This window comes from Mobula hypostoma, chromosome 21, assembly GCF_963921235.1.
Source record: "Mobula hypostoma chromosome 21, sMobHyp1.1, whole genome shotgun sequence".
Classification (NCBI taxonomy): domain Eukaryota; kingdom Metazoa; phylum Chordata; class Chondrichthyes; order Myliobatiformes; family Myliobatidae; genus Mobula; species Mobula hypostoma.
The window spans coordinates 43,159,327-43,178,395 of NC_086117.1; the positions used below are offsets into that span (position 1 = coordinate 43,159,327).

Here is a 19,069-nt window from a genome sequence, read left to right on the forward strand (position 1 = left end):
ACGCCACAGTTATTGTATCCCCTGCATTTAGCCATTTCTTGATATCACATGCACCGAATCAAATTGGCTAAAGACCGGTGTTTATCATTCTGGGGAGAAGACAGATCAACCACTCATGCGGTTTAGGACTCATACGGCTTCATCGTGAGTTTCTGCTTCAAGATCTCAAGAATGATTGGATTAAATAATAGCACTAGTAGAATGTCTAGACACCTCACTTTTCTCCACAATTCAATAAAAACATGGCTTTTCTTCTATCTCTGCTCCGTTTGATATTCCCACAAATCTTATTTTCCTTAAAGCTTAAAACCTCTACAAATATGCTCAATAGTGAATTCCAAAGACTCTGTGAACAAGGAAATAATCCCAGCCTTAAAACAGCACAATTTCAGATGCCACAGAGCAGGAGTTCCCAATCTTTTTCATACCAATAAGCCTTGGATTGGGAACCCCTGCCATAGAAGCACACAGTATGGAAAAATGTACTTGAGTGTATCAGGTCCATGATAAATGTCAAACACTTTTCATCCATTCTCATTTTATCCTCAATTCCTTCAGCTTCATTCAGATTCGACCATTCACTTTGGGCAATTTACAGAATTCAATTAACCTACTAGCCCACACAAATATGGAACACGGGAATGAACTGGAGAACCTAGAGGAAAGGCACCCACTCATAGGGAAAACTGCACAAAGTTCACAGAGACAGCACCTGAGATAAGAATTGAACCTGGGTTGCTGGGGATGTGAGACAGCAGTTCTCATTAGCTGAGCCACAGAGCCACCCTAATTGTCACATTGGTGGTGGAAGAATACATGTTCAGAATCAAAATAATGTTTAATATTACTGGCATATGTCGTGAAATTTGTTAACTTAGCAGTAGCAGTACAATGCAATACATGATAATACAGAAAAGAGTAAAATATATATATATTAAATAGTGAAATTAAAAATCATGCAAAAACAGAGATAATATTAAAAAAGTGAGCGAGTGTTCATGGGTTTAATGTCCATTTAGGAATCGGATGGCAAGGGAGAAAAAGCTCTTCCAGAATCACTGTGTGCACCTTCAGGCTTCTATAAGAAGCATCTCAGTGACATCTCTGTAGACCTGTCAAATAGTTTCTTATGAAAGCATGCTTAGAATGATAAAGGTAACATAGCTAATCCTCTTCACTCTGCAAACCGCTACCTTTATCAGAGTGTTGGACTGTCCATGGAAGAACCTTGCAATTTAGAACAAGGCCTCTCCTCTAACATGGGGCATTTCATTGCAGATTGGTGTGAAAAATATGATTTGTGGAATATGGATTCACCATGGTGCAGCCGATGTAGGTTATGAATTTTGGCAATTTCTTCATATTACCTACCATCTGTTGTACATTTACTTAGTGTCCCATTGTACATAACATGCTGAGCAACCAGCCACTGTTTCAGGCATCTAATGCAATGGGTCATAAATTGCACCCTTTTTACATCAACATTAAAAAAAATTACACATGTAATGTGTGGATATTGCCAATAATACCATCATGTTGTTATCCATAACTAACTGCTCATTAACCAAGGAGGCAGTTAACAGTCATCTATATGGTAGGTATGGAGTCATATACAGGCCTTTCCGAATAAGAATGGCAGATTTCCTTACCTGAAGAATATTGGTAAGCAATACTTTAATAGTTGCTGTCACTGAATCTTGCTTTTTATGAAGTCTAGATATATGCGGTAACTTGAATTTACATCCCACAGCTGCTAAACTGGAATTTAAACAATGAATGTGGATTACAGGCCTGGAGCCCAGAATAAATCAACAAGCCAATGACCCACATAATTTTATTGGAATCTGATTGCATATTAAATCATTACAGTGTGATTAAACATTTCTGCTATTCTTATTGACAAGGCCATCACACTGACCTATGAGCTGCTGTACCACTTGTTACGACGCTCTTTTCTTTGAATGTATTTCCTTCGGGAAATCTAGGACTGAAAGACCTAATAAAGCAAAAACAAGATAAAACAAAGGGACAGAGAAAATAAAAATCAAAACAGAGAAATGTTATTATTCACAAGGTATAGAAGCATATGGCCCTTTTACAAGCCAACATGCTTAGTGCAGATAAGAAAGAGCATTATCATGGTGGGCCTAAGAGCCCATGTCCATACTGTACAACTCTCTAACCTAATTATACAAGGTTAATCATATATTATGTTAACATGGATTTTTAAAGTAAAAATAGTGTTGAATCCCTAAAAATAGAAATAATCCCCTACATATTAAGTAAGAAACCTTTGTTAGTTGGTTGTCAGTAAGTAGCAATATTTATAAAAACTATTTTATTTGCATGAATAAAAATATCAGTATCTGGTTATGTATGATGAAAGAATATATATGTATGTCACCTGCTACTCTCAACAACAATTCAAGATGTTGGAAACAGTGTTATCCAATAAACACTTATTATCTATGCGTTCACCAGCAACTTTGATGTGTGTTGTTATCTATTAATCTGCTCATTGATGTCCAGTTAGGTTTTTCCAAGGCCATTTGATTCCTGAACTTCTCACAATATTGATTCAAATATGGGCCAAATAGCTGAATTCTAGAGGTGAAATAGGAGCGACTGACATCAACAATTAGGCAATATTTGACTGGATATGGCATTAAGGACCTCTATTGCCTCATTGCCAATGTTGAATACATTGCAGATGAATACTGTTATCTCACAAGAAGGAAAATAGTTGTACATGTTGAAGATCATTAGTTCCAAGTACATCTTTGCAGGAGTTTATTGGGGCATTATCCCTGAATTAACCTTCTGCAGCTACTTCTTCAGTGACCTATCTCAAGGTCAGAATCTGGCCCTTCTGGCCTAACGAGCCCGCACAGCCCAATTACACCGATGTGACCATTTAACCTCCTAACATATACATCTTTGGAATATGGGAGGCAACTGGAGCACCTGGAGAAAACCCACATGGTCATGGGGAGAATGTACAAAGTCCTTACATACAGCAAGGTTGCTGGCACTGTGATAATGTTATGCTAACTACTATGCTACTGTGCCGTCAAATGCTACCGTGCTGTCCAATTCACAGGCAATATTTAGACATGTGCTCATGTGTAGCATTCATGTTACAACATGCAATGAGCATCTACAACAATTAATTCTGGACTTTCAATTACAGTATATTGATATTACTTAATGCTACAACCCATTCATCTTCATTATCAATGTTCTGTAATTACCATTGATCAAGCTCAACTGGATCTATCATGTATGTTCAATCAAAGTACATGTACAAATTATACAACCTTGAGATTTGTTTGCTTACGGGCGGCCACAAAGCAAAAAACCCAAAAGAACCCAATTAAAAGAACAATAAAATAAAGACTAACACCTGATGCGCAGAGAAAGGGACAAAGAACCACAAATCATACAAACCGTAGAAGCAAGCAAAAACATTCCAAACCAAAATGAGCCCCAGTGTAGCCCGGAATAGACCCAAAGCCAGTCCATCATACTTGCAAGCATGGAGCACAGCAGCTAGGGTGGTCTTCATAGCCTCAGCGCCACAGAGAGAGGAGTGAACATCGTGGGAGAGTGAGCGAAATCAGCTCTTGCTTCTGATCCCGATGCCCTGTCTTTCTAGTATATCATTTAAATTGTCCGAACAGAGTATCACTACTCATACTAGGTGCTGTGACTACTAGAATAGATCAAAGGCTGTGTATCCCATGATGAGTCATATACATCCAGACAGCTCTAATTCCTTTCTACCATCTAAAGGCACATCAGAGATATAATAACAGACTCTCACTAGTCTGGATAGGGCAGTTCCAACAACACTCAAAATGAACTCAGTTACTTACTTTGACAGCACCACACAAATGTGATCTGTGCTGATAAAAAATACAGCAGGAGCATGACAAAGTTGTCAGCATCTTACTTTCTCCAAGCCATATTCAGATATCCCACCCTGCAAAAACTCATTTCAGGGAGGTAGCACCCCTGTCCCCTGCAACCCTATATCCCCACACCCCCGCTGGTCAACCTCCAAGGGTGTATGTAATACTCTGTTTAGTGATTTTGTCTAATCTGTAAACCAAGTTGGGTATATGCAGAAAATGTGATATTAAAATATATATTATAATATATTATCATGTTTATTCTATTACAACTAGATGCACCCAGGGTGCATGGGAGGGGTAGCACCTCTAGATGGAGGGCTTGTCGCACTCCTTGGAGTGGCTCGTCATCTATTGGTTCCCACCAATGCGCAGCTCTCACCTGTGGCTCCTCGTAGCTGTTTGCATGCAACAATGGCTACACCCCGGGCAACGGCTTCGACAGGCCGGCTAAACCAGGTGAGGGTAGCCAACGAGTCTGAAACTCTTGGTGAGATAGGAATTTGCTCATCCCAGCATGTGAAGACTGCTTCGGTGGATCAGGCAGAGGAAACCCTGGGGGTTCAGCGGCTGAGAAGGTGTTGCAGCAGCGCATTGTGGAGTGCGTAGGGCGCAGAGCACTTAAGAAGACGCGGCCACCCAATGCAGCCAAGCAAGTTGCCAGACGTAACAATTCTTCGTGCCACTGGATCCTGACTTCTGAGGCCGAGAGAGTGGGATTGTCTCTGTGCAAGGCTTTTCCACTTTAATATCTTTCACGCACTGGTTACATTGTGCAACAGGTCAGCTGGTGGCGCAGTGAGATCAGTGCTGGGCTCGAGAACGGAGGTTCCCAAGTTTGATCCAGTGACAGACCGCCCCGAGCGCGCTCTCCATCCGTTCCAGGTTGATGTCGAGCTCACAACTTGGCCTCGTGAAATAAAAAACACTGCCACCCTGCACAATGTAGTCTTCCTCAGACCCCGAGAAACAACCAGTTTTAAGTTTAGATTGCATACATATTCTAATTTTCCATTCCTTATCAATGTTTTGTCCTTTGTTCAATTTGAAATTTTTCCAATTCACAAGCTTTTCACTTTTTTGGGCAACATTATAAGCCCTTACCTTTGACATTTAATTTCCTTCACTGCAGTTTATGAATCAAATTTCTGCTCATACTTTTATACTCTGTTTATGCTGAATACTTTGGTTTTGTATTGAACTGAATTGCTTAAAGTCTAAATTGTAAAATTTTCTAGAAAGGCTCATTAACCCCCTCTCATAAGGCCAAAAGACATGGGAGAAGAAAAAGGTCCTTCTCCCCATTGAGTCTGATCTGTCATTCGATTATAGCTGATTTATCATACCTTCCAACCCCATTCTCCTGCATTTATCCCATAACCTTTGATGCCCTTATTAATCCATAAACCTCCACTATAAATATACCCAATAATATGGTTTCCACAGCTATCTGTAGCAATAAATTCCACAGGTTCACCACCTTTTGACGAAAGAAATTCCTCCTCTGAGGCTATACCCTCTGGTCCTAGATTCTCCCACAATTGGAAATATCCCCTCGAAGTTCACTCATTCAATATTTGATAGGTTTCAATGAGATGCCACATGCTTCTTCTGAACATTAACCAGTACAGGCCCAGAGCCATCAAACCATTCTCTATGCTATGCCTTTCATTCCCAGCATCATTCTAGTGAACTCAAACTGGACCCTCTCCAAGTACATCATTTCTTAGATAAGGGGACCAAAACTACCGAATGCAATTTGACCAATTCCTTATAAAGCCTCAGCATTACACCCTTGTTTTTATATTCTAGTCCTCTCAAAATGAATGCTAATTACATTTGCCTTCCTTACTACTGACTCAAACTCCAATTTCTGAATTTGCTCTCAGTTAGAAAATAGTCTACACCCTTATTCCTTCTTCCAAAGTGCGTGACTATACATTTTCCTACACTGTATTCTATCTGCCACTTCTTTGACCATTCTCCTAATCTATCCAAGTCCTTCTGCAGTCTCCTTTCTTCCTCAACACTACCTGCCCTTCCACCTATCTTCGTATTGTCAGCAAACTTGGCCACAATGCCTTCAATTCCATCATCCCAATCGTTAACAGATAATGTGAAAAAAGTCTATACTGACCCCTGCAGAACACCACTAGTCACTAGCAGCCATTCAGAAAAGGCCCACTTTATTTCTATTCTTTGCCTCCTGCCAGTCAGCCAGTCTTCTGTCTATGCCAGTACTTTTCCTATAATAACATAGGCTCCTATCATGCTCAGCAGCCTCATGTGCAGAACCTTGTCAAACGGCTTCTGAAAATCCAAATAAATAATATCTACTGACTCTCCTTTCTCTGCCCTGCATGTTATCTTGTCAAAGAACTCCAATAGATTTGTCGGGCAAGATTTCCCTTTAAGGAAACCATGCTGACTTCAGTCTATTTTATTATGTGCCGCCAAGTATCCCAAAGCTATATCCTTAATAATGGAGTTTAACATCTTGCCAACCACAGGGGTTAGGTAACTGGCCTATAATTTCCTATCTTTTGCCTTCCTCCCTTTTTAAAGAGTGGAACGACACCGCAATTTTTCAGACCTCTGGAACCATTCCAAGATCTAGTGATTTTTGAAAGATCACGGCCAATGCTTCCACAATCCCTTCAGCTACCTCGTTCGGAAACCTGGGGTATAGTCCATTTGATCCAAATGACTTATCCACCTTCAGAGTTTTCAGCCTCCCAAGCACTTTCTCCTTAGTGACTACAGTTCTGCCCCTTGACTCTCTTAAATTTTTGGCATGCTGCTGGTTTATTCCATAGTGACTTACTGCCCATTACACCACAAGCATTTACGGCAGCAATGAAGGGCCTCTGGGGCAGCTATGCAAGTCCCAGATGGAGACTCAGGAATACCATCACACACAGATGTACATAGGATTCTTCACTGCTGCTTCCATTAACAGTTTTGTTTTACCAGTCAGAGTTGTTTGCCCCGAGCTGAACCCCGAATCTGGAGGACCACTGGACCACTCTTAGTCTGGCTCTACCCTTTGACCTATCTAGCATGGGTGATAACCCTACCAAGAGCCCAACTATAAAGCCCTGACTCCAGCCAGCATAGCTCTCCAGGTCATTGAAGCACGCAGGTTTTCAAACCCCGACAAGCTGTGGTCCTCTTGGAGGATTCCACAGTAAAGAGTGACACAATGTACCTATTCAATTCATCTGCCATTTCTTTGGCCCATTTTACTACCTCTCCTGTCATTTTCCAGCGGTCCAATATTCACTTTTGCTTCTCTTTTACTATTTATATACGGTATCTGAAAAGACTTCTGGTATCCTCTTTTACATTATTGGCTAGCTTACCTTCATATTTGATCTTTTCTCTCTTTATTACTCAACAATGACTTGTTCTTCACTGATTCCTCAGCACCATTCCTTTGAAAGGAAGCTCTCCAAGTACTCAGGACTGGTCAGCAACTGTCAGCAGGCTGGATGGAGAGCGAGGTGTCTCCCAGTGGAGGTTGGTTGTAGGGGATTCGCAGCCCGTTCCTTAGTTAGAGCCTTCAGCAATTTGGGCATCGAGGGAGAGAGGAAGAGGAGAGCTATCCACAGTACCACCGATGTGGCAGAGAGGGCCTCAAGATAGCTGTGGCTCAAGAGAGGGAAGCCATGGAGTCATAAGTAGCTAGCCATCTAGACACAAGCTGGGGTCCGATCAGCCCCGGCTGGGTCACCTGGAGGAGGTTGTATGATGTTGAGAGACCCGAAACACCCAATGATTCCAGGAACATCACTGAAGATGTGTCCAGAAGCATCAGTAGATGTATGTACACAGACAGTGAAAGCCATCTTGCATGCATTCAGAATTTATCTTACACACTATTACTGCTATTTTGATTTGCCCCCTTTAGTTAACCCCCCCCATAATACTAGTACTTTCTTTATTATACCTTCCTGATTTCTAGATTTATACTGTACACCATGAGAGCCTATAGATAATTTCCACCTTGTTTTCTGGGTATTGAACAACTCAAACTGATTCCACAACTCAGTGAATGCTTTATTAGGTACCTCCTGTAGGTATTTGATAAAGTGGCCAATGAGTGTTTGCCCATGGTCCTCCACTGCTGTAGCCCATACACTTCAAAGTATGATGTGTTGTGTGTTCAGAGATGCTTTTCTGCACACCATTGTTATAACACGTGGTTATTTGAGATACGGTCTCCTTCCTATCAGTTTGAACCAGTCTGGACGTACTCCTCTGACCTCTATCGTTATCAGGCATTTTTGCCCACAGAACTGATGCTCACTGGATGTTTTTTTATTTTTCACACCATTCTCTGTAAACTCTAGGACCATTGTGCATGAAAATCCCACGAGATCAGCAGTTTCTGAGATACTCAAACCACCCTCTTTCCAACTCTTTGCCTCCTGCCAGTCAGCTGATCTTCTATCCATGCTAGTACCTTTTCCTGTGGACTCTTATTTTGTTAATCAGCCTCATGTGCGGCACCTTGTCGAAGGCCTACTGATAATACAAGTAATCAATATCCACTGACTCTCCCTTGTCTATCTTGCCTGTTATTTTGTCAAAGAATTTTAACAAATTTGTCAGGCAAGATTTCCCCTGAAGGAAACTATGCTAACTTTGACCTAGTTTAGCATGTGCCTCCAAGTACCCTGAAACCACATCCTTTATAATGGACTCCAACATCCTCCCAAACACTGAAGTCAGGCTAACTTGCCGATAACTTCCTTTCTTCTACTTCCCTCCCTTCTTAAGGAGCAGAGTGTCATTTGCAATTTTTCAGTTGTCTGGAAACATTCCGCAATCTAGTGATTCCTGAAAGATCACTACTAATGCCTCCACAATCTCTTCAGCTACCTCTTTCAAAATCATGGGGTGGAGTTCATCTGTGGTCCAGGAGACTTATTTCCCTTCAGATCTTTCATCTTCACCAGCACCTTTTCCTTAGTAACAGCAACTAGACTCACTCCTGCCCCGTGTCACTTCGGCATTTCTGGCATATTGCTAGTGTTTTCCACAGAATCAGATTTTATATTACCGGCATGTGTCGTGAAATTTGTTAACCTTATGGCAGCAGTACAATGAAATATATGATAAATAAATATAGCAAAAAAAAACTGAATTACATTAAGTTTATGTCTATTAAATAGTTAAGTTGAAATAAGCAGTGCAAAGAAATCGGAAATATAAGAGTAGTGAGGTAGTGTTCATGGGTTCGATGTCCATTTAGAAATTGGATGGCAGAGGGGAAGAAGCTATTTCTGAATCGCTCAGTATGTGACTTCAGCCTTCTGTACCTCCTTCTCAACAGTAACAATGTGAAAAGGGCATACCCTGAGTGATGGACGGTGCCTTCCAAAGGCACCTCTCCTTGAAGATGTCTTGGATACTACAAAGGCTAGTACCCATGAAGGAGCTGGCTCATTTTACAAGTTTCTGCAACTTACTTTATTCTTGTGTAGAGCCCACCTCCCTCATACCTGACAGTGATGCAGCCAGTCAGAACACTCTCCATGGTACACTTGTAGAAGTTCTCAAGTGTTTTAGTTGCAAACCAAATCTTTTCAAACTCTTAATGAAATATAGCTGCTGTCTTGCCTTCTTTATAGCTACATCAATATGTTGCATCTAGGTTAGGTCCTCAGAGATACTGACACCCAGAAACTTGAAATTGCTCACTTTCTCCATTTCTGATCCCTCTATGAGGATTGGTTTGTGTTCCCTCATCTTACCCTTCCTGAAGTCCACAATCAGCTCTTTGGTCCTGCTGACATTGAATGCAAGGTTGTTGCTGTGACACCACTCAATGAACTGGTTTATCTCGCTCCGGCAGGTCTTTTCGTCACCATCTGAAAATCTGCTAACACTGGTTGTATCCTCAGAAAATTTATAGACAGTATTTGAGCTATGCCTAGCCACAAAGTCGTGGGTGTGGGGAGAGTAGAGCAGGGGGCTAAGCACACATCCCTGTGGTGCATCAGTGTTGACTGATGTGGAGGTGGAGATGTTATTTCCAATCCTCAATGAAGACTTATGCAAAGTTCTTAGTAATTTCATTCACCATTTCTTTGTCCCCACTACTGCATCTCCAAGGTCATTTTCCACCAGTCCAATATCCACTCTCACCTCTCTTTTACTCTTCAAATGTGTGAAAATAGTTTTGGTACTCTTTGATATTATTGGCTAGCTTACCTTCATATTTCATCTTTTCTCTCCTTATGTTTTTTTAGTTGCTTCTGTTGGTTTTTAAAAGCTTCACAGTCCTCTAATTTCCCACTAATTTTTGTTATATGCCCTCTCTTTTTGCTTTTATGCTGTCTTTGACTTCCCTTGTCAGCCATGGTTGCTTATCCACCGTTTGGAATACTTCCTCATCTGTAGGATGTATCTTTTGTATGAACATCGAACATAGAATAGTACAGCACAGTACAGGCCCTTCGGCCCACATTGTTGCGCTGACCCTCAAACCCTGCCTCCCACATAACCCCCACCTTAAATTCCTCCATATACCTGCCTAGTAGTCTCTTAAATTTCACTAGTGTATCTGCCTCCACCACTGACTCAGGCAGGGTATTTCACGGTATATACGGGCTGGAACAGAACCTTTGTGGTTCTGTGTTTTAATTTTGTTCCCTAGCTGCTCATACTCTTTCAACTGAGTCCTGAGCAGCAGGACAATTTTATATTTTGAACTTAAGGGTCCTGCCTACACAGTAAGTGACAGGCCCCTTAAAAGCACTGAAGTACAGAAGGGCCTTGGGGTCCAAGTCTAAAGTTCTGTGAAAGTGGCAACACAAGTAGATAGGATGGTAAAGAAAGCATATGGCAGCTTGCGTTCATTGGCCAGAGTATTGTGTATAAGCAATAGAATGTCATGCAGCAACTGTATAAAACATTGATAATGCTGTATTTGGAGTGTTATGTCCAGTGCTAGTCACACCATTGAAGGAAGGATGTGGAGGCTTTGGAGAGAATGTAGAAGCTGTTCACCAGGATGTTGCCTGGATTAGGATATTAGCTATAAGAAGAGTTTGGATAGACTTGGATTTTTTTTCTCTGGAGTGCGGAGAGACCTGATAGAAGTTATAAAATTATGAGTGACTGAGATAAGGTAGATAGTCAGAGTCTTTTTCTTCAGGCAGAAATGTCAATATTAGAAGGCTTTATGGAGATAGTGAGAAAGTTTAAGGGAGATGTATTTTCTTTACACACATAATGTAAATGTGTTACATAGAAACATAGAAAATAGGTGCAGGAGTAGGCCATTCGGCCCTTCGAGCCTGCACCGCCATTTATTATGATCATGGCTGATCATCCAACTCAGAACCCAGCCTTCCCTCCATACCCCCTGACCCCTGTAGCCACAAGGGCCATATCTAACTTCCTTTTAAACATAGCTAATGAACTGGCCTCAACAGTTTGCTGTGGCAGAGAATTCCACAGATTCACCACTCTCACTATCTCCATAAAGCCTTCTAATATTGACATTTCTGCCTGAAGAAAAAGACTCTGACTATCTACCTTATCTCAGTCACTCATAATTTTATAACTTCTATCAGGTCTCTCCGCACTCCAGAGAAAAAAAATCCAAGTCTATCCAAACTCTTCTTATAGCTAATATCCTAATCCAGGCAACATCCTGGTGAACAGCTTCTACATTCTCTCCAAAGCCTCCACATCCTTCCTTCAATGGTGTTACAAGGGGACATGGTGGAGACAGATGTGATAGTAGTATGTAAGAGACATTTAGGTAGATGCATGAACCTGGATACCAATCATGTGCAAGTAGATGGGATTAGTCTGTTAATTTGGCATTTTGGTTGGCATAGAGATCATGGGGCAAAGGTTCTGTTCCTGTGTTGTTCTGTTCTATGTTTAAACTTCCAAAAAAAAAAATGACTACATAAACCCAGCTTTATTATTTACACTAACCTGGGAGCATATATCCTGCTGGATGTATCAATTGGCCCCATGTTACTCCTGACTTGAAAAGGAGATCTATATTCCAAAACACAAAAAGGGAAACAACGTTAATTAAATATTTGTTGGATTTTATGAAAATTACAAACAAGTAATATTGTTTTAGGAATTCAAACATTTATCTGAGTCATCCTTAAGTAGGTGCTATTATCTCAGTGATCATATTCACATGATGCCAACAAGTGGGGCTGGCTCCCAATAACTTCAATATACAACTGCATTTTCCTGTAAATACAGAACAAAACAGGAACATTCAAAGAACGTAGATTAGGAGTTTTAGAATAGAAATAAGTGTATTCTCTTTTACTTGCAGTGTGTGCATTTTATGTATGTTTACATGCACATGAAAACACTCACAAAAACAAGATTGTGAATAGAATCTTATACAACTTGATTCTATGTTATGGAGCTCTAGCTGCTGATGGACTATTTTTGACTATGGCAGTCTTGCATTTTTTTTTAAAAACATGGGTACCACTTATTTTAAGTGTAAGTGAAGATCACCCATTTTGTGTATGGCATTGTTCATTCTGGCCTAACTCTGGCCATTGTTCATTCAGAGCCCACTGCTCTACTCTCTTTATATTCATGACTACTTGGCTAATCTTAGCTCAAATATCATCAATAAATTTGTGAATGACACCACTTTTGTTGGTGGAATCTCAGATTACGATGAGATGACTCACAGAGGTGAGATTATCAGCTGGTTGAGTGGTGTCACAGAAGCAACCTTAGACAATGTCAGCAAAACTAAGGAACTAATTATGGACTTAGGAGGGGGAAGTCGGGAGAATACACATCTGTCCTCATTGAGGGGGCAGTGGTGGAAAGGATGAGCAGTTTCAAGTTCTTTGGTATCAATGTCTCTGAGGATCTATCCTGGGCCCAACACATTGATGCAATCTCAAAGAAGGCATGCCAGCTGCTCTATTTGGTATGTCATCAAAAACTTTAACCAAGTTTTATAAATGTACAGTGGAGAGTATTCTGATTGTGTCACAACCTGGTATGGACAAAATCTCCAAAGTGCAGGATTGCAAGAGGCTGCAGAGGTTTATAGATTCAACTACAATAGCTCCATTACGGGCACAACACTTCTTGTTCTTGGGGCTTCACTTCTGGGATTGACCTTGAGTACGATCTCCTCTTACTACCACTTGAGTTATCGAGTTGGTGGCTAAATTAGGCCCATGCAAGTAGAAGACCTTTCTTCTCACTAAGCTATCTGAATTACTGTATCCCCTTCACAGGCTGAAAACAGAAAAAATAATGTTGAATTTAGCAGCACTTATACCTATGTTCTATTTTTGAGCATCTATAGGTTAATAGATTAATTGCAGAGTTAAATTAGACATCTCAACTGCCTATAAGGTACAAGTTCAGTTACACTGACCTGTAGAAACACACATGCAATGCTGGAGGAACTGACCTGTAAGTTGCCATGCGGCTTGCTCCATTACCTTTCTCTTCATACACGTATTCATCAGGGGTGTCAAGGCTTGAAGACCTAAAATATGAAGAGAAAATAGAACACAAAGAAAAATGCGTGGAAAAAATATATAGCCTGTATAACTGATCTGAGAAAGAATACACAATTACTGATGTAGGTATTTATTTTATTAATCATGAAGATATATTTATAAGTTTATTATCAATGTTCAAATATCTTAAAGTAGGATTGCTCCCACATTTGCTCAAAAAGACAACTTGGGTTCATTTCATATATCTCTATTTCTCTATGAACAATAATTCAAAGCTGTGATGGATATTCACTGTTCAGGTCCAGGTCCAGGTCACCTCTCTTTTTTGCCAAGCTCAGTTTTCTAAAAAAACACAGCGGCTGACATTTCTAGAGATCAAATTGCTACTTTTAAGCAAGTTAAACTTCCAACCAATAGTTTTTGTTCAGCTGCTTGTTGTAAACAGGAGCCAGTCTTCAGTTCTTAATGTAAATGGAAACAATTATCAGCTGGAAGATAATAGGACACTTCTGCAAATAAGCATTGTCTATAGAGCAAATGAAAGAAAATCTGCAGATGCTGGAAGTCCAAGCAACACACACAATATGCTGAAGGTACTCAGCAAGTCAGGCAGCATCTATGGAAAACAGTTAACAGTCAACGTTTTGGGCCGAGACCGTTCATCAGGACTGCAAAACAGATGAGAAGTCAGAGCAAGAAAGTGGGGAGAGGGGAGGAAGAAGTACAAGATGGTAGGTGATAAGGTGCCTACAGAGCCTTGTTGGTCCACAGCACCTGGCTCATTGCTGAAGATGTGCAGTCTAAGACAATACGTTATTTAATTCAGCTTGCAGAAAACCAGACAACGCTGGCTAAATTATTCAGTTCAAGGAAGCTTGCAAATTGGATTGATATAATGACTTAACATACCAAATAGCTGATCTGTTAATAGTTGGAAGGTGTGTGTATCAGGGTGTCAGCATTACAGCGTTAATTATGAGTATGTGGAACTCTGGCTCAAGAATCTTTTAGACCTCTTGTATCAAAAGGTATCTGAAAAAAATATCTTATGTGTGTCAAGTCACCCAAGTGGCAGTGAAACAGTATAAATGTAGAGCACGCCAGGATTTTTAGGGCTGGTTAAGGAACATCAAGAAAATGACAGAAACATAGAGTGAATTAGACTCTGTCTTCGATTTCTGTGAGGAATTTATTGGCACAAACAACAGGAATTCTGCAGATGCTGGAAATTCAAGCAACACACATCAAAGTTGCTGGTGAACGCAGCAGGCCAGGCAGCATCTCTAGGAAGAGGTACAGTCGACGTTTCAGGCCGAGACCCTTCGTCAAGACTAACTGAAGGAAGAGTGAGTAAGGAATTTGAAAGTGGGAGGGGGAGGGGGAGATCCAAAATGATAGGAGAAGACAGGAGGGGGAGGGATGGAGCCAAGAGCTGGACAGGTGATTGGCAAAAGGGATATGAGAGGATCACGGGACAGGAGGTTCGGGAAGAAAGACAAGGGGGGGGGACCCAGAGGATGGGCAAGGGGTATATTCAGAGGGACAGAGGGAGAAAAAGGAGAGTGAGAGAAAGAATGTGTGTATAAAAATAAATAACAGATGGGGTACGAGGGGGAGGTGGGGCATTAGCGGAAGTTAGAGAAGTCGATGTTCATGCCATCAGGTTGGAGGCTACCCAGACGGAATATAAGGTGTTGTTCCTCCAACCTGAGTGTGGCTTCACCTTTACAGTAGAGGAGGCCGTGGATAGACATGTCAGAATGGGAATGGGATGTGGAATTAAAATGTGTGGCCACTGGGAGATCCTGCTTTCTCTGGCGGACAAAGCGTAGGTGTTCAGCAAAGCGGTCTCCCAGTCTGCGTCGGGTCTCGCCAATATATAAAAGGCCACATCAGGAGCACCGGACGCAGTATATCACCCCGGCCGACTCACAGGTGAAGTGTCGCCTCACCTGGAAGGACTGTTTGGGGCCCTGAATGGTGGTAAGGGAGGAAGTGTAAGGGCATGTGTAGCACTTGTTCCGCTTATTGGTATGATTTTTTAGCTTATAGGTATAGTACCTGTTTTGGAAATCCTCTGTGTTTTAGAAGTGATTTGTAATTTTTAAGTATTTTATAAGCTAAAAAAGTTCTGTGAGTTTTAAATGTGTTTTAAGGACCTTTTTTGGGATTTAAACGCACGTTGTATCAAAAAAATGAACTGTGTTTAAATTGCTTGGTTAGCTGGAAGAACTTCCTCCTTGGTAGGGAGGGGGGACCCACAACTCAAATTGTGTGTATTAGCAGCTAAACTCACTGTGGAGGATAAACAGGGAAGTGTTACCCGTTAGTGAGGGTAGCCGTAGCTCTGTACGGTATCTTTGTTTCAGTTTAGATCTTTGTAGTCAGCAAAACCAATACTGTCACAAAGCATTTACGGTTCAATATCATTTTGATTTGAACATTCATAAAAGAGCTCTCCAAACTGCAACCCTACTTAGAGAATTAATGCTCATCAGTTATGGGGTACTTTCTCCTTGATCTTTCAGATTTTCCCCACATTCTGGAGGCCAAATTTATTTCATAGACGGTATTCAGAAAACTGTATTTATAAACTATAGACATGGTTTTCAACACAGGTATTTCACTTCATAAACTAACTTTGCCTCACCTTATTTTGCCACTAATACTGACCTGCGAATATGACTGTAGTCAGTTGTTGCATCTTCGTCCGGATACATTGTTTCATCAATGGGCACTTGACTGGAAAATCTACATTGTAAACAAAATAAGACAAAGATAGAAGAAAATGCAATTTGTGCATTATCAGAATCTGAACAGTTCACTTTATTTTCCAGCAACACACATCAAAGTTGCTGGTGAACGCAGCAGGCCAAGCAGCATCTGTGGGAAGAGGTGCAGTCGACGTTTCAGGCCAAGACCCTTCGTCACTGAATTGATTTATTGAAATTATTTATTGAATTTATTTATTTTATTTATTTATCGATCAATCAACCTCCGGGAGAAGGTTCAGGAGCTTGAAGACTCGTACGGCCAGATTTGGGAACAGCTTCTTTCCAACTGTGATAAGACTGCTGAACGGATCCTGACCCGGATCTGGGCCGTACCCTCCAAATATTTGGACCTGCCTCTCGGTTTTTTTGCACTACATTACTTCCCATTTTTCTATTTTCTATTTATGACTTATAATTTAAAATTTTAATATTTACCAATTTTAACTATTTTTAATATTTAATATTTGTAATCCAGGGAGTGTGAAGCACAGAATCAAATACCGCTGTGATGATTGTACGTTCTCGTACCAATTGTTTGGCGACAATAAAGTATAAAGTATTGTTTGAGAGCTTAAATAAACCAGACTTGATAAGAGAGAATTCTATTAACCATATACAGTAGTTTTCCCTCGTTTCCTCAATGAAAAATAAGGCTGCTGAATTACACTGTAAGTGCAATATCTAAATATTTCACAGATATAAAAGCTATATTTACACATCAAATTCCTTTATCAATAATAACACACGAGTCAGCAGGATTAAAAGACCATCAAAACAAATTAACCATAAACGTTCTAAACTTAAATTAAGAATCAGAATCAGAATCAGGTTTATTATCACTGGCATGTTACATGAAATTTGTTAACTTAGCAGCAGCAGTTCAATGCAATACATAATCTAGCAGAGAGAAAGAAAAAAATAAAACATAATAATAAACAAACAAGTAAATCAATTATGTATATTGAATAGATTATTAAAAATGTGCAAAAACAGAAATACTGTAAATTAAAAAAAGTGCAGTAGTGTCCAAAGCTTCAAAGTCCATTTAGGAATCGGATGGCAGAGGGGAAGAAACTGTTCCTGAATCGCTGAGTGTGTGCCTTCAGGCTTCTGTATCGCCTACCTGATGGTAACAGTGAGGAAAGGGCATGCCCTAGGTGCTGGAGGTCTTTAATAATGGATGCTGCCTTTCTGAGACATCGCTCCCTAAAGATGTCCAAGGTACTTTGTAGGCTAGTGCCCAAGATGGAGCTTACTAGATTTACAACCTTCTGCAGCTTCTTTTGTCCTGCGCAGTAGCCCCTCCACACCAGACAGTGATGCAGCCTGTCAGAATGCTCTCTACAGTACAACTATAGAAGTTTTCGAGTGTATCTGTTGCCATGACAAATCGCTTCAAACTCCTAATAAAGTATAGCTGCTGTCTTGCCTTTTTTATGACTTATATAGGCATCCGTTAGTCTCGTGAGACCATGGATTTGCGCCTTGGGAGGTTTCCAGGGCGAAGGCCTGGGCAAAGTTGTATGGAAGACTGGCAGTTGCCCATGCTGCCAAGTCTTCCCTCTCCACACCACCGATGTTGTCCAAGGGAAGGGCACTAGGCCCGATACAGCTTGGCACCGGTGTTATCACAGAGCCATGTGTGGTTAAGTGCCTTGCTCAAGGACACAACACGCTGCCTCAGCTGAGGCTCGAACTAGCGACCTTCAGATCACTGGACCACCACCTTAACCACTTGGCCATGCGTCAACACTTTTTTTTATGACTATATCAATATGTTGGGACCAGGTTAGATCCTCAGAGATCTTGACACCCAGGAACTTGAAGCTGTTCACTCTCTCCACTTCTGATCCCTCTATGAGGATTGGTATGTGTTCCTTCGTCTTAACCTTCCTGAAGTTCACAATCAGCTCTTTCATCTTACTGACGTTGAGTGCCAGGTTGTTGTTGCAGCACCATTCCACTAATTGGCATATCTCACTCCTGTACACCCTCTCGTCATCACCTGAGATTCTACTGTCAATGGTTGTATCGCCAGCAAATTTGTCGATGGTATTTGAGCTATGCCTAGCCACACAGTCATGTATATACAGAGAGTAGAGCAGTGGGCTAAGCACACACCCCTGAGGTGCGCCAGTGTTGATCATCAGCGAAGAGGATATATTATCACCAATCCACACAGACTGTGGTCTTCCGGTTAGGAAGTCGAGGATCCAATTGCAGAGGGAGGTACAGAGGCCCAGGTTCTGTAACTTCTCATTCAAGATTGTGCAAATGATGGTATTAAATGCTGAGCTATAGCTGATGAACAGCATCCTGACATAGGTGCTTTTGTTGTCCAGGTGGTCTAAAGCCGTGTGAAGAGTCATGAAGATTGCGTCTGCCGTTGACCCATTGTGACGATAGGCAAATTGCAATGGGTCCAGGTCCCTGCTGAGGCAGGAGTTCAGTCTAGTCATAACCAACCTCTCAAAGCATTTCATCACTGTCGATGTGAGTGCTACTGGGCAATAGTCATTAAGGCAGCCCACATTATTCTTCTTTGGCACTGGTATAATTGTTGCCTTATTGAAGTAAGTGGGAACTTCTGTCCGTAGCAGTGAGAGGTTGAAAATGTCTTTGAATACTCCTGCTAGTTGGTTGACACAGGTTTTCAGAGTCTTACCAGGTACTCCATCGGGACCTTCTGCCTTGCGAGGGTTCACCCTCTTTAAAGACAGTCTAACATCGGCCTCTGAGCCAGAAATCACAGGGTCATCAGGTGCAGCAGGGAACTTCACAACTGTAGTTGTGTTCTCCCTTTCAAAGCATGCATAGCAAGTGTTGAACCAAGCTCTACTTCATTCATCGTAAAATGTTGTTACATAAAATCTATCAATCTGAATGAAAGCCAAAA

At 41.1% G+C, this 19,069-nt stretch overlaps 1 protein-coding gene across 5 annotated transcripts in view; it reads right to left on the minus strand.

Annotated features, from left to right (window-relative positions):
- The window catches only part of LOC134359957 (uncharacterized), a 192,714-nt gene that overhangs the window by 82,908 nt on the left and 90,737 nt on the right, over positions 1 to 19,069 (minus strand). For 3 of the 5 annotated variants that reach the window (XM_063073858.1, XM_063073857.1, XM_063073855.1), the window contains exons 7-9: positions 16,073 to 16,150; positions 13,348 to 13,425; positions 11,871 to 11,936 (exon numbers count right to left, since the gene is read on the minus strand). In XM_063073858.1, coding sequence (XP_062929928.1) covers positions 11,871 to 11,936; positions 13,348 to 13,425; positions 16,073 to 16,150 — 222 coding nt within the window. Of the gene's footprint in view, positions 1 to 1,918; positions 1,997 to 11,870; positions 11,937 to 13,347; positions 13,426 to 16,072; positions 16,151 to 19,069 lie in introns of all 5 variants that reach the window. The other 2 variants (XM_063073856.1, XM_063073854.1) reach the window with 1 other exon arrangement.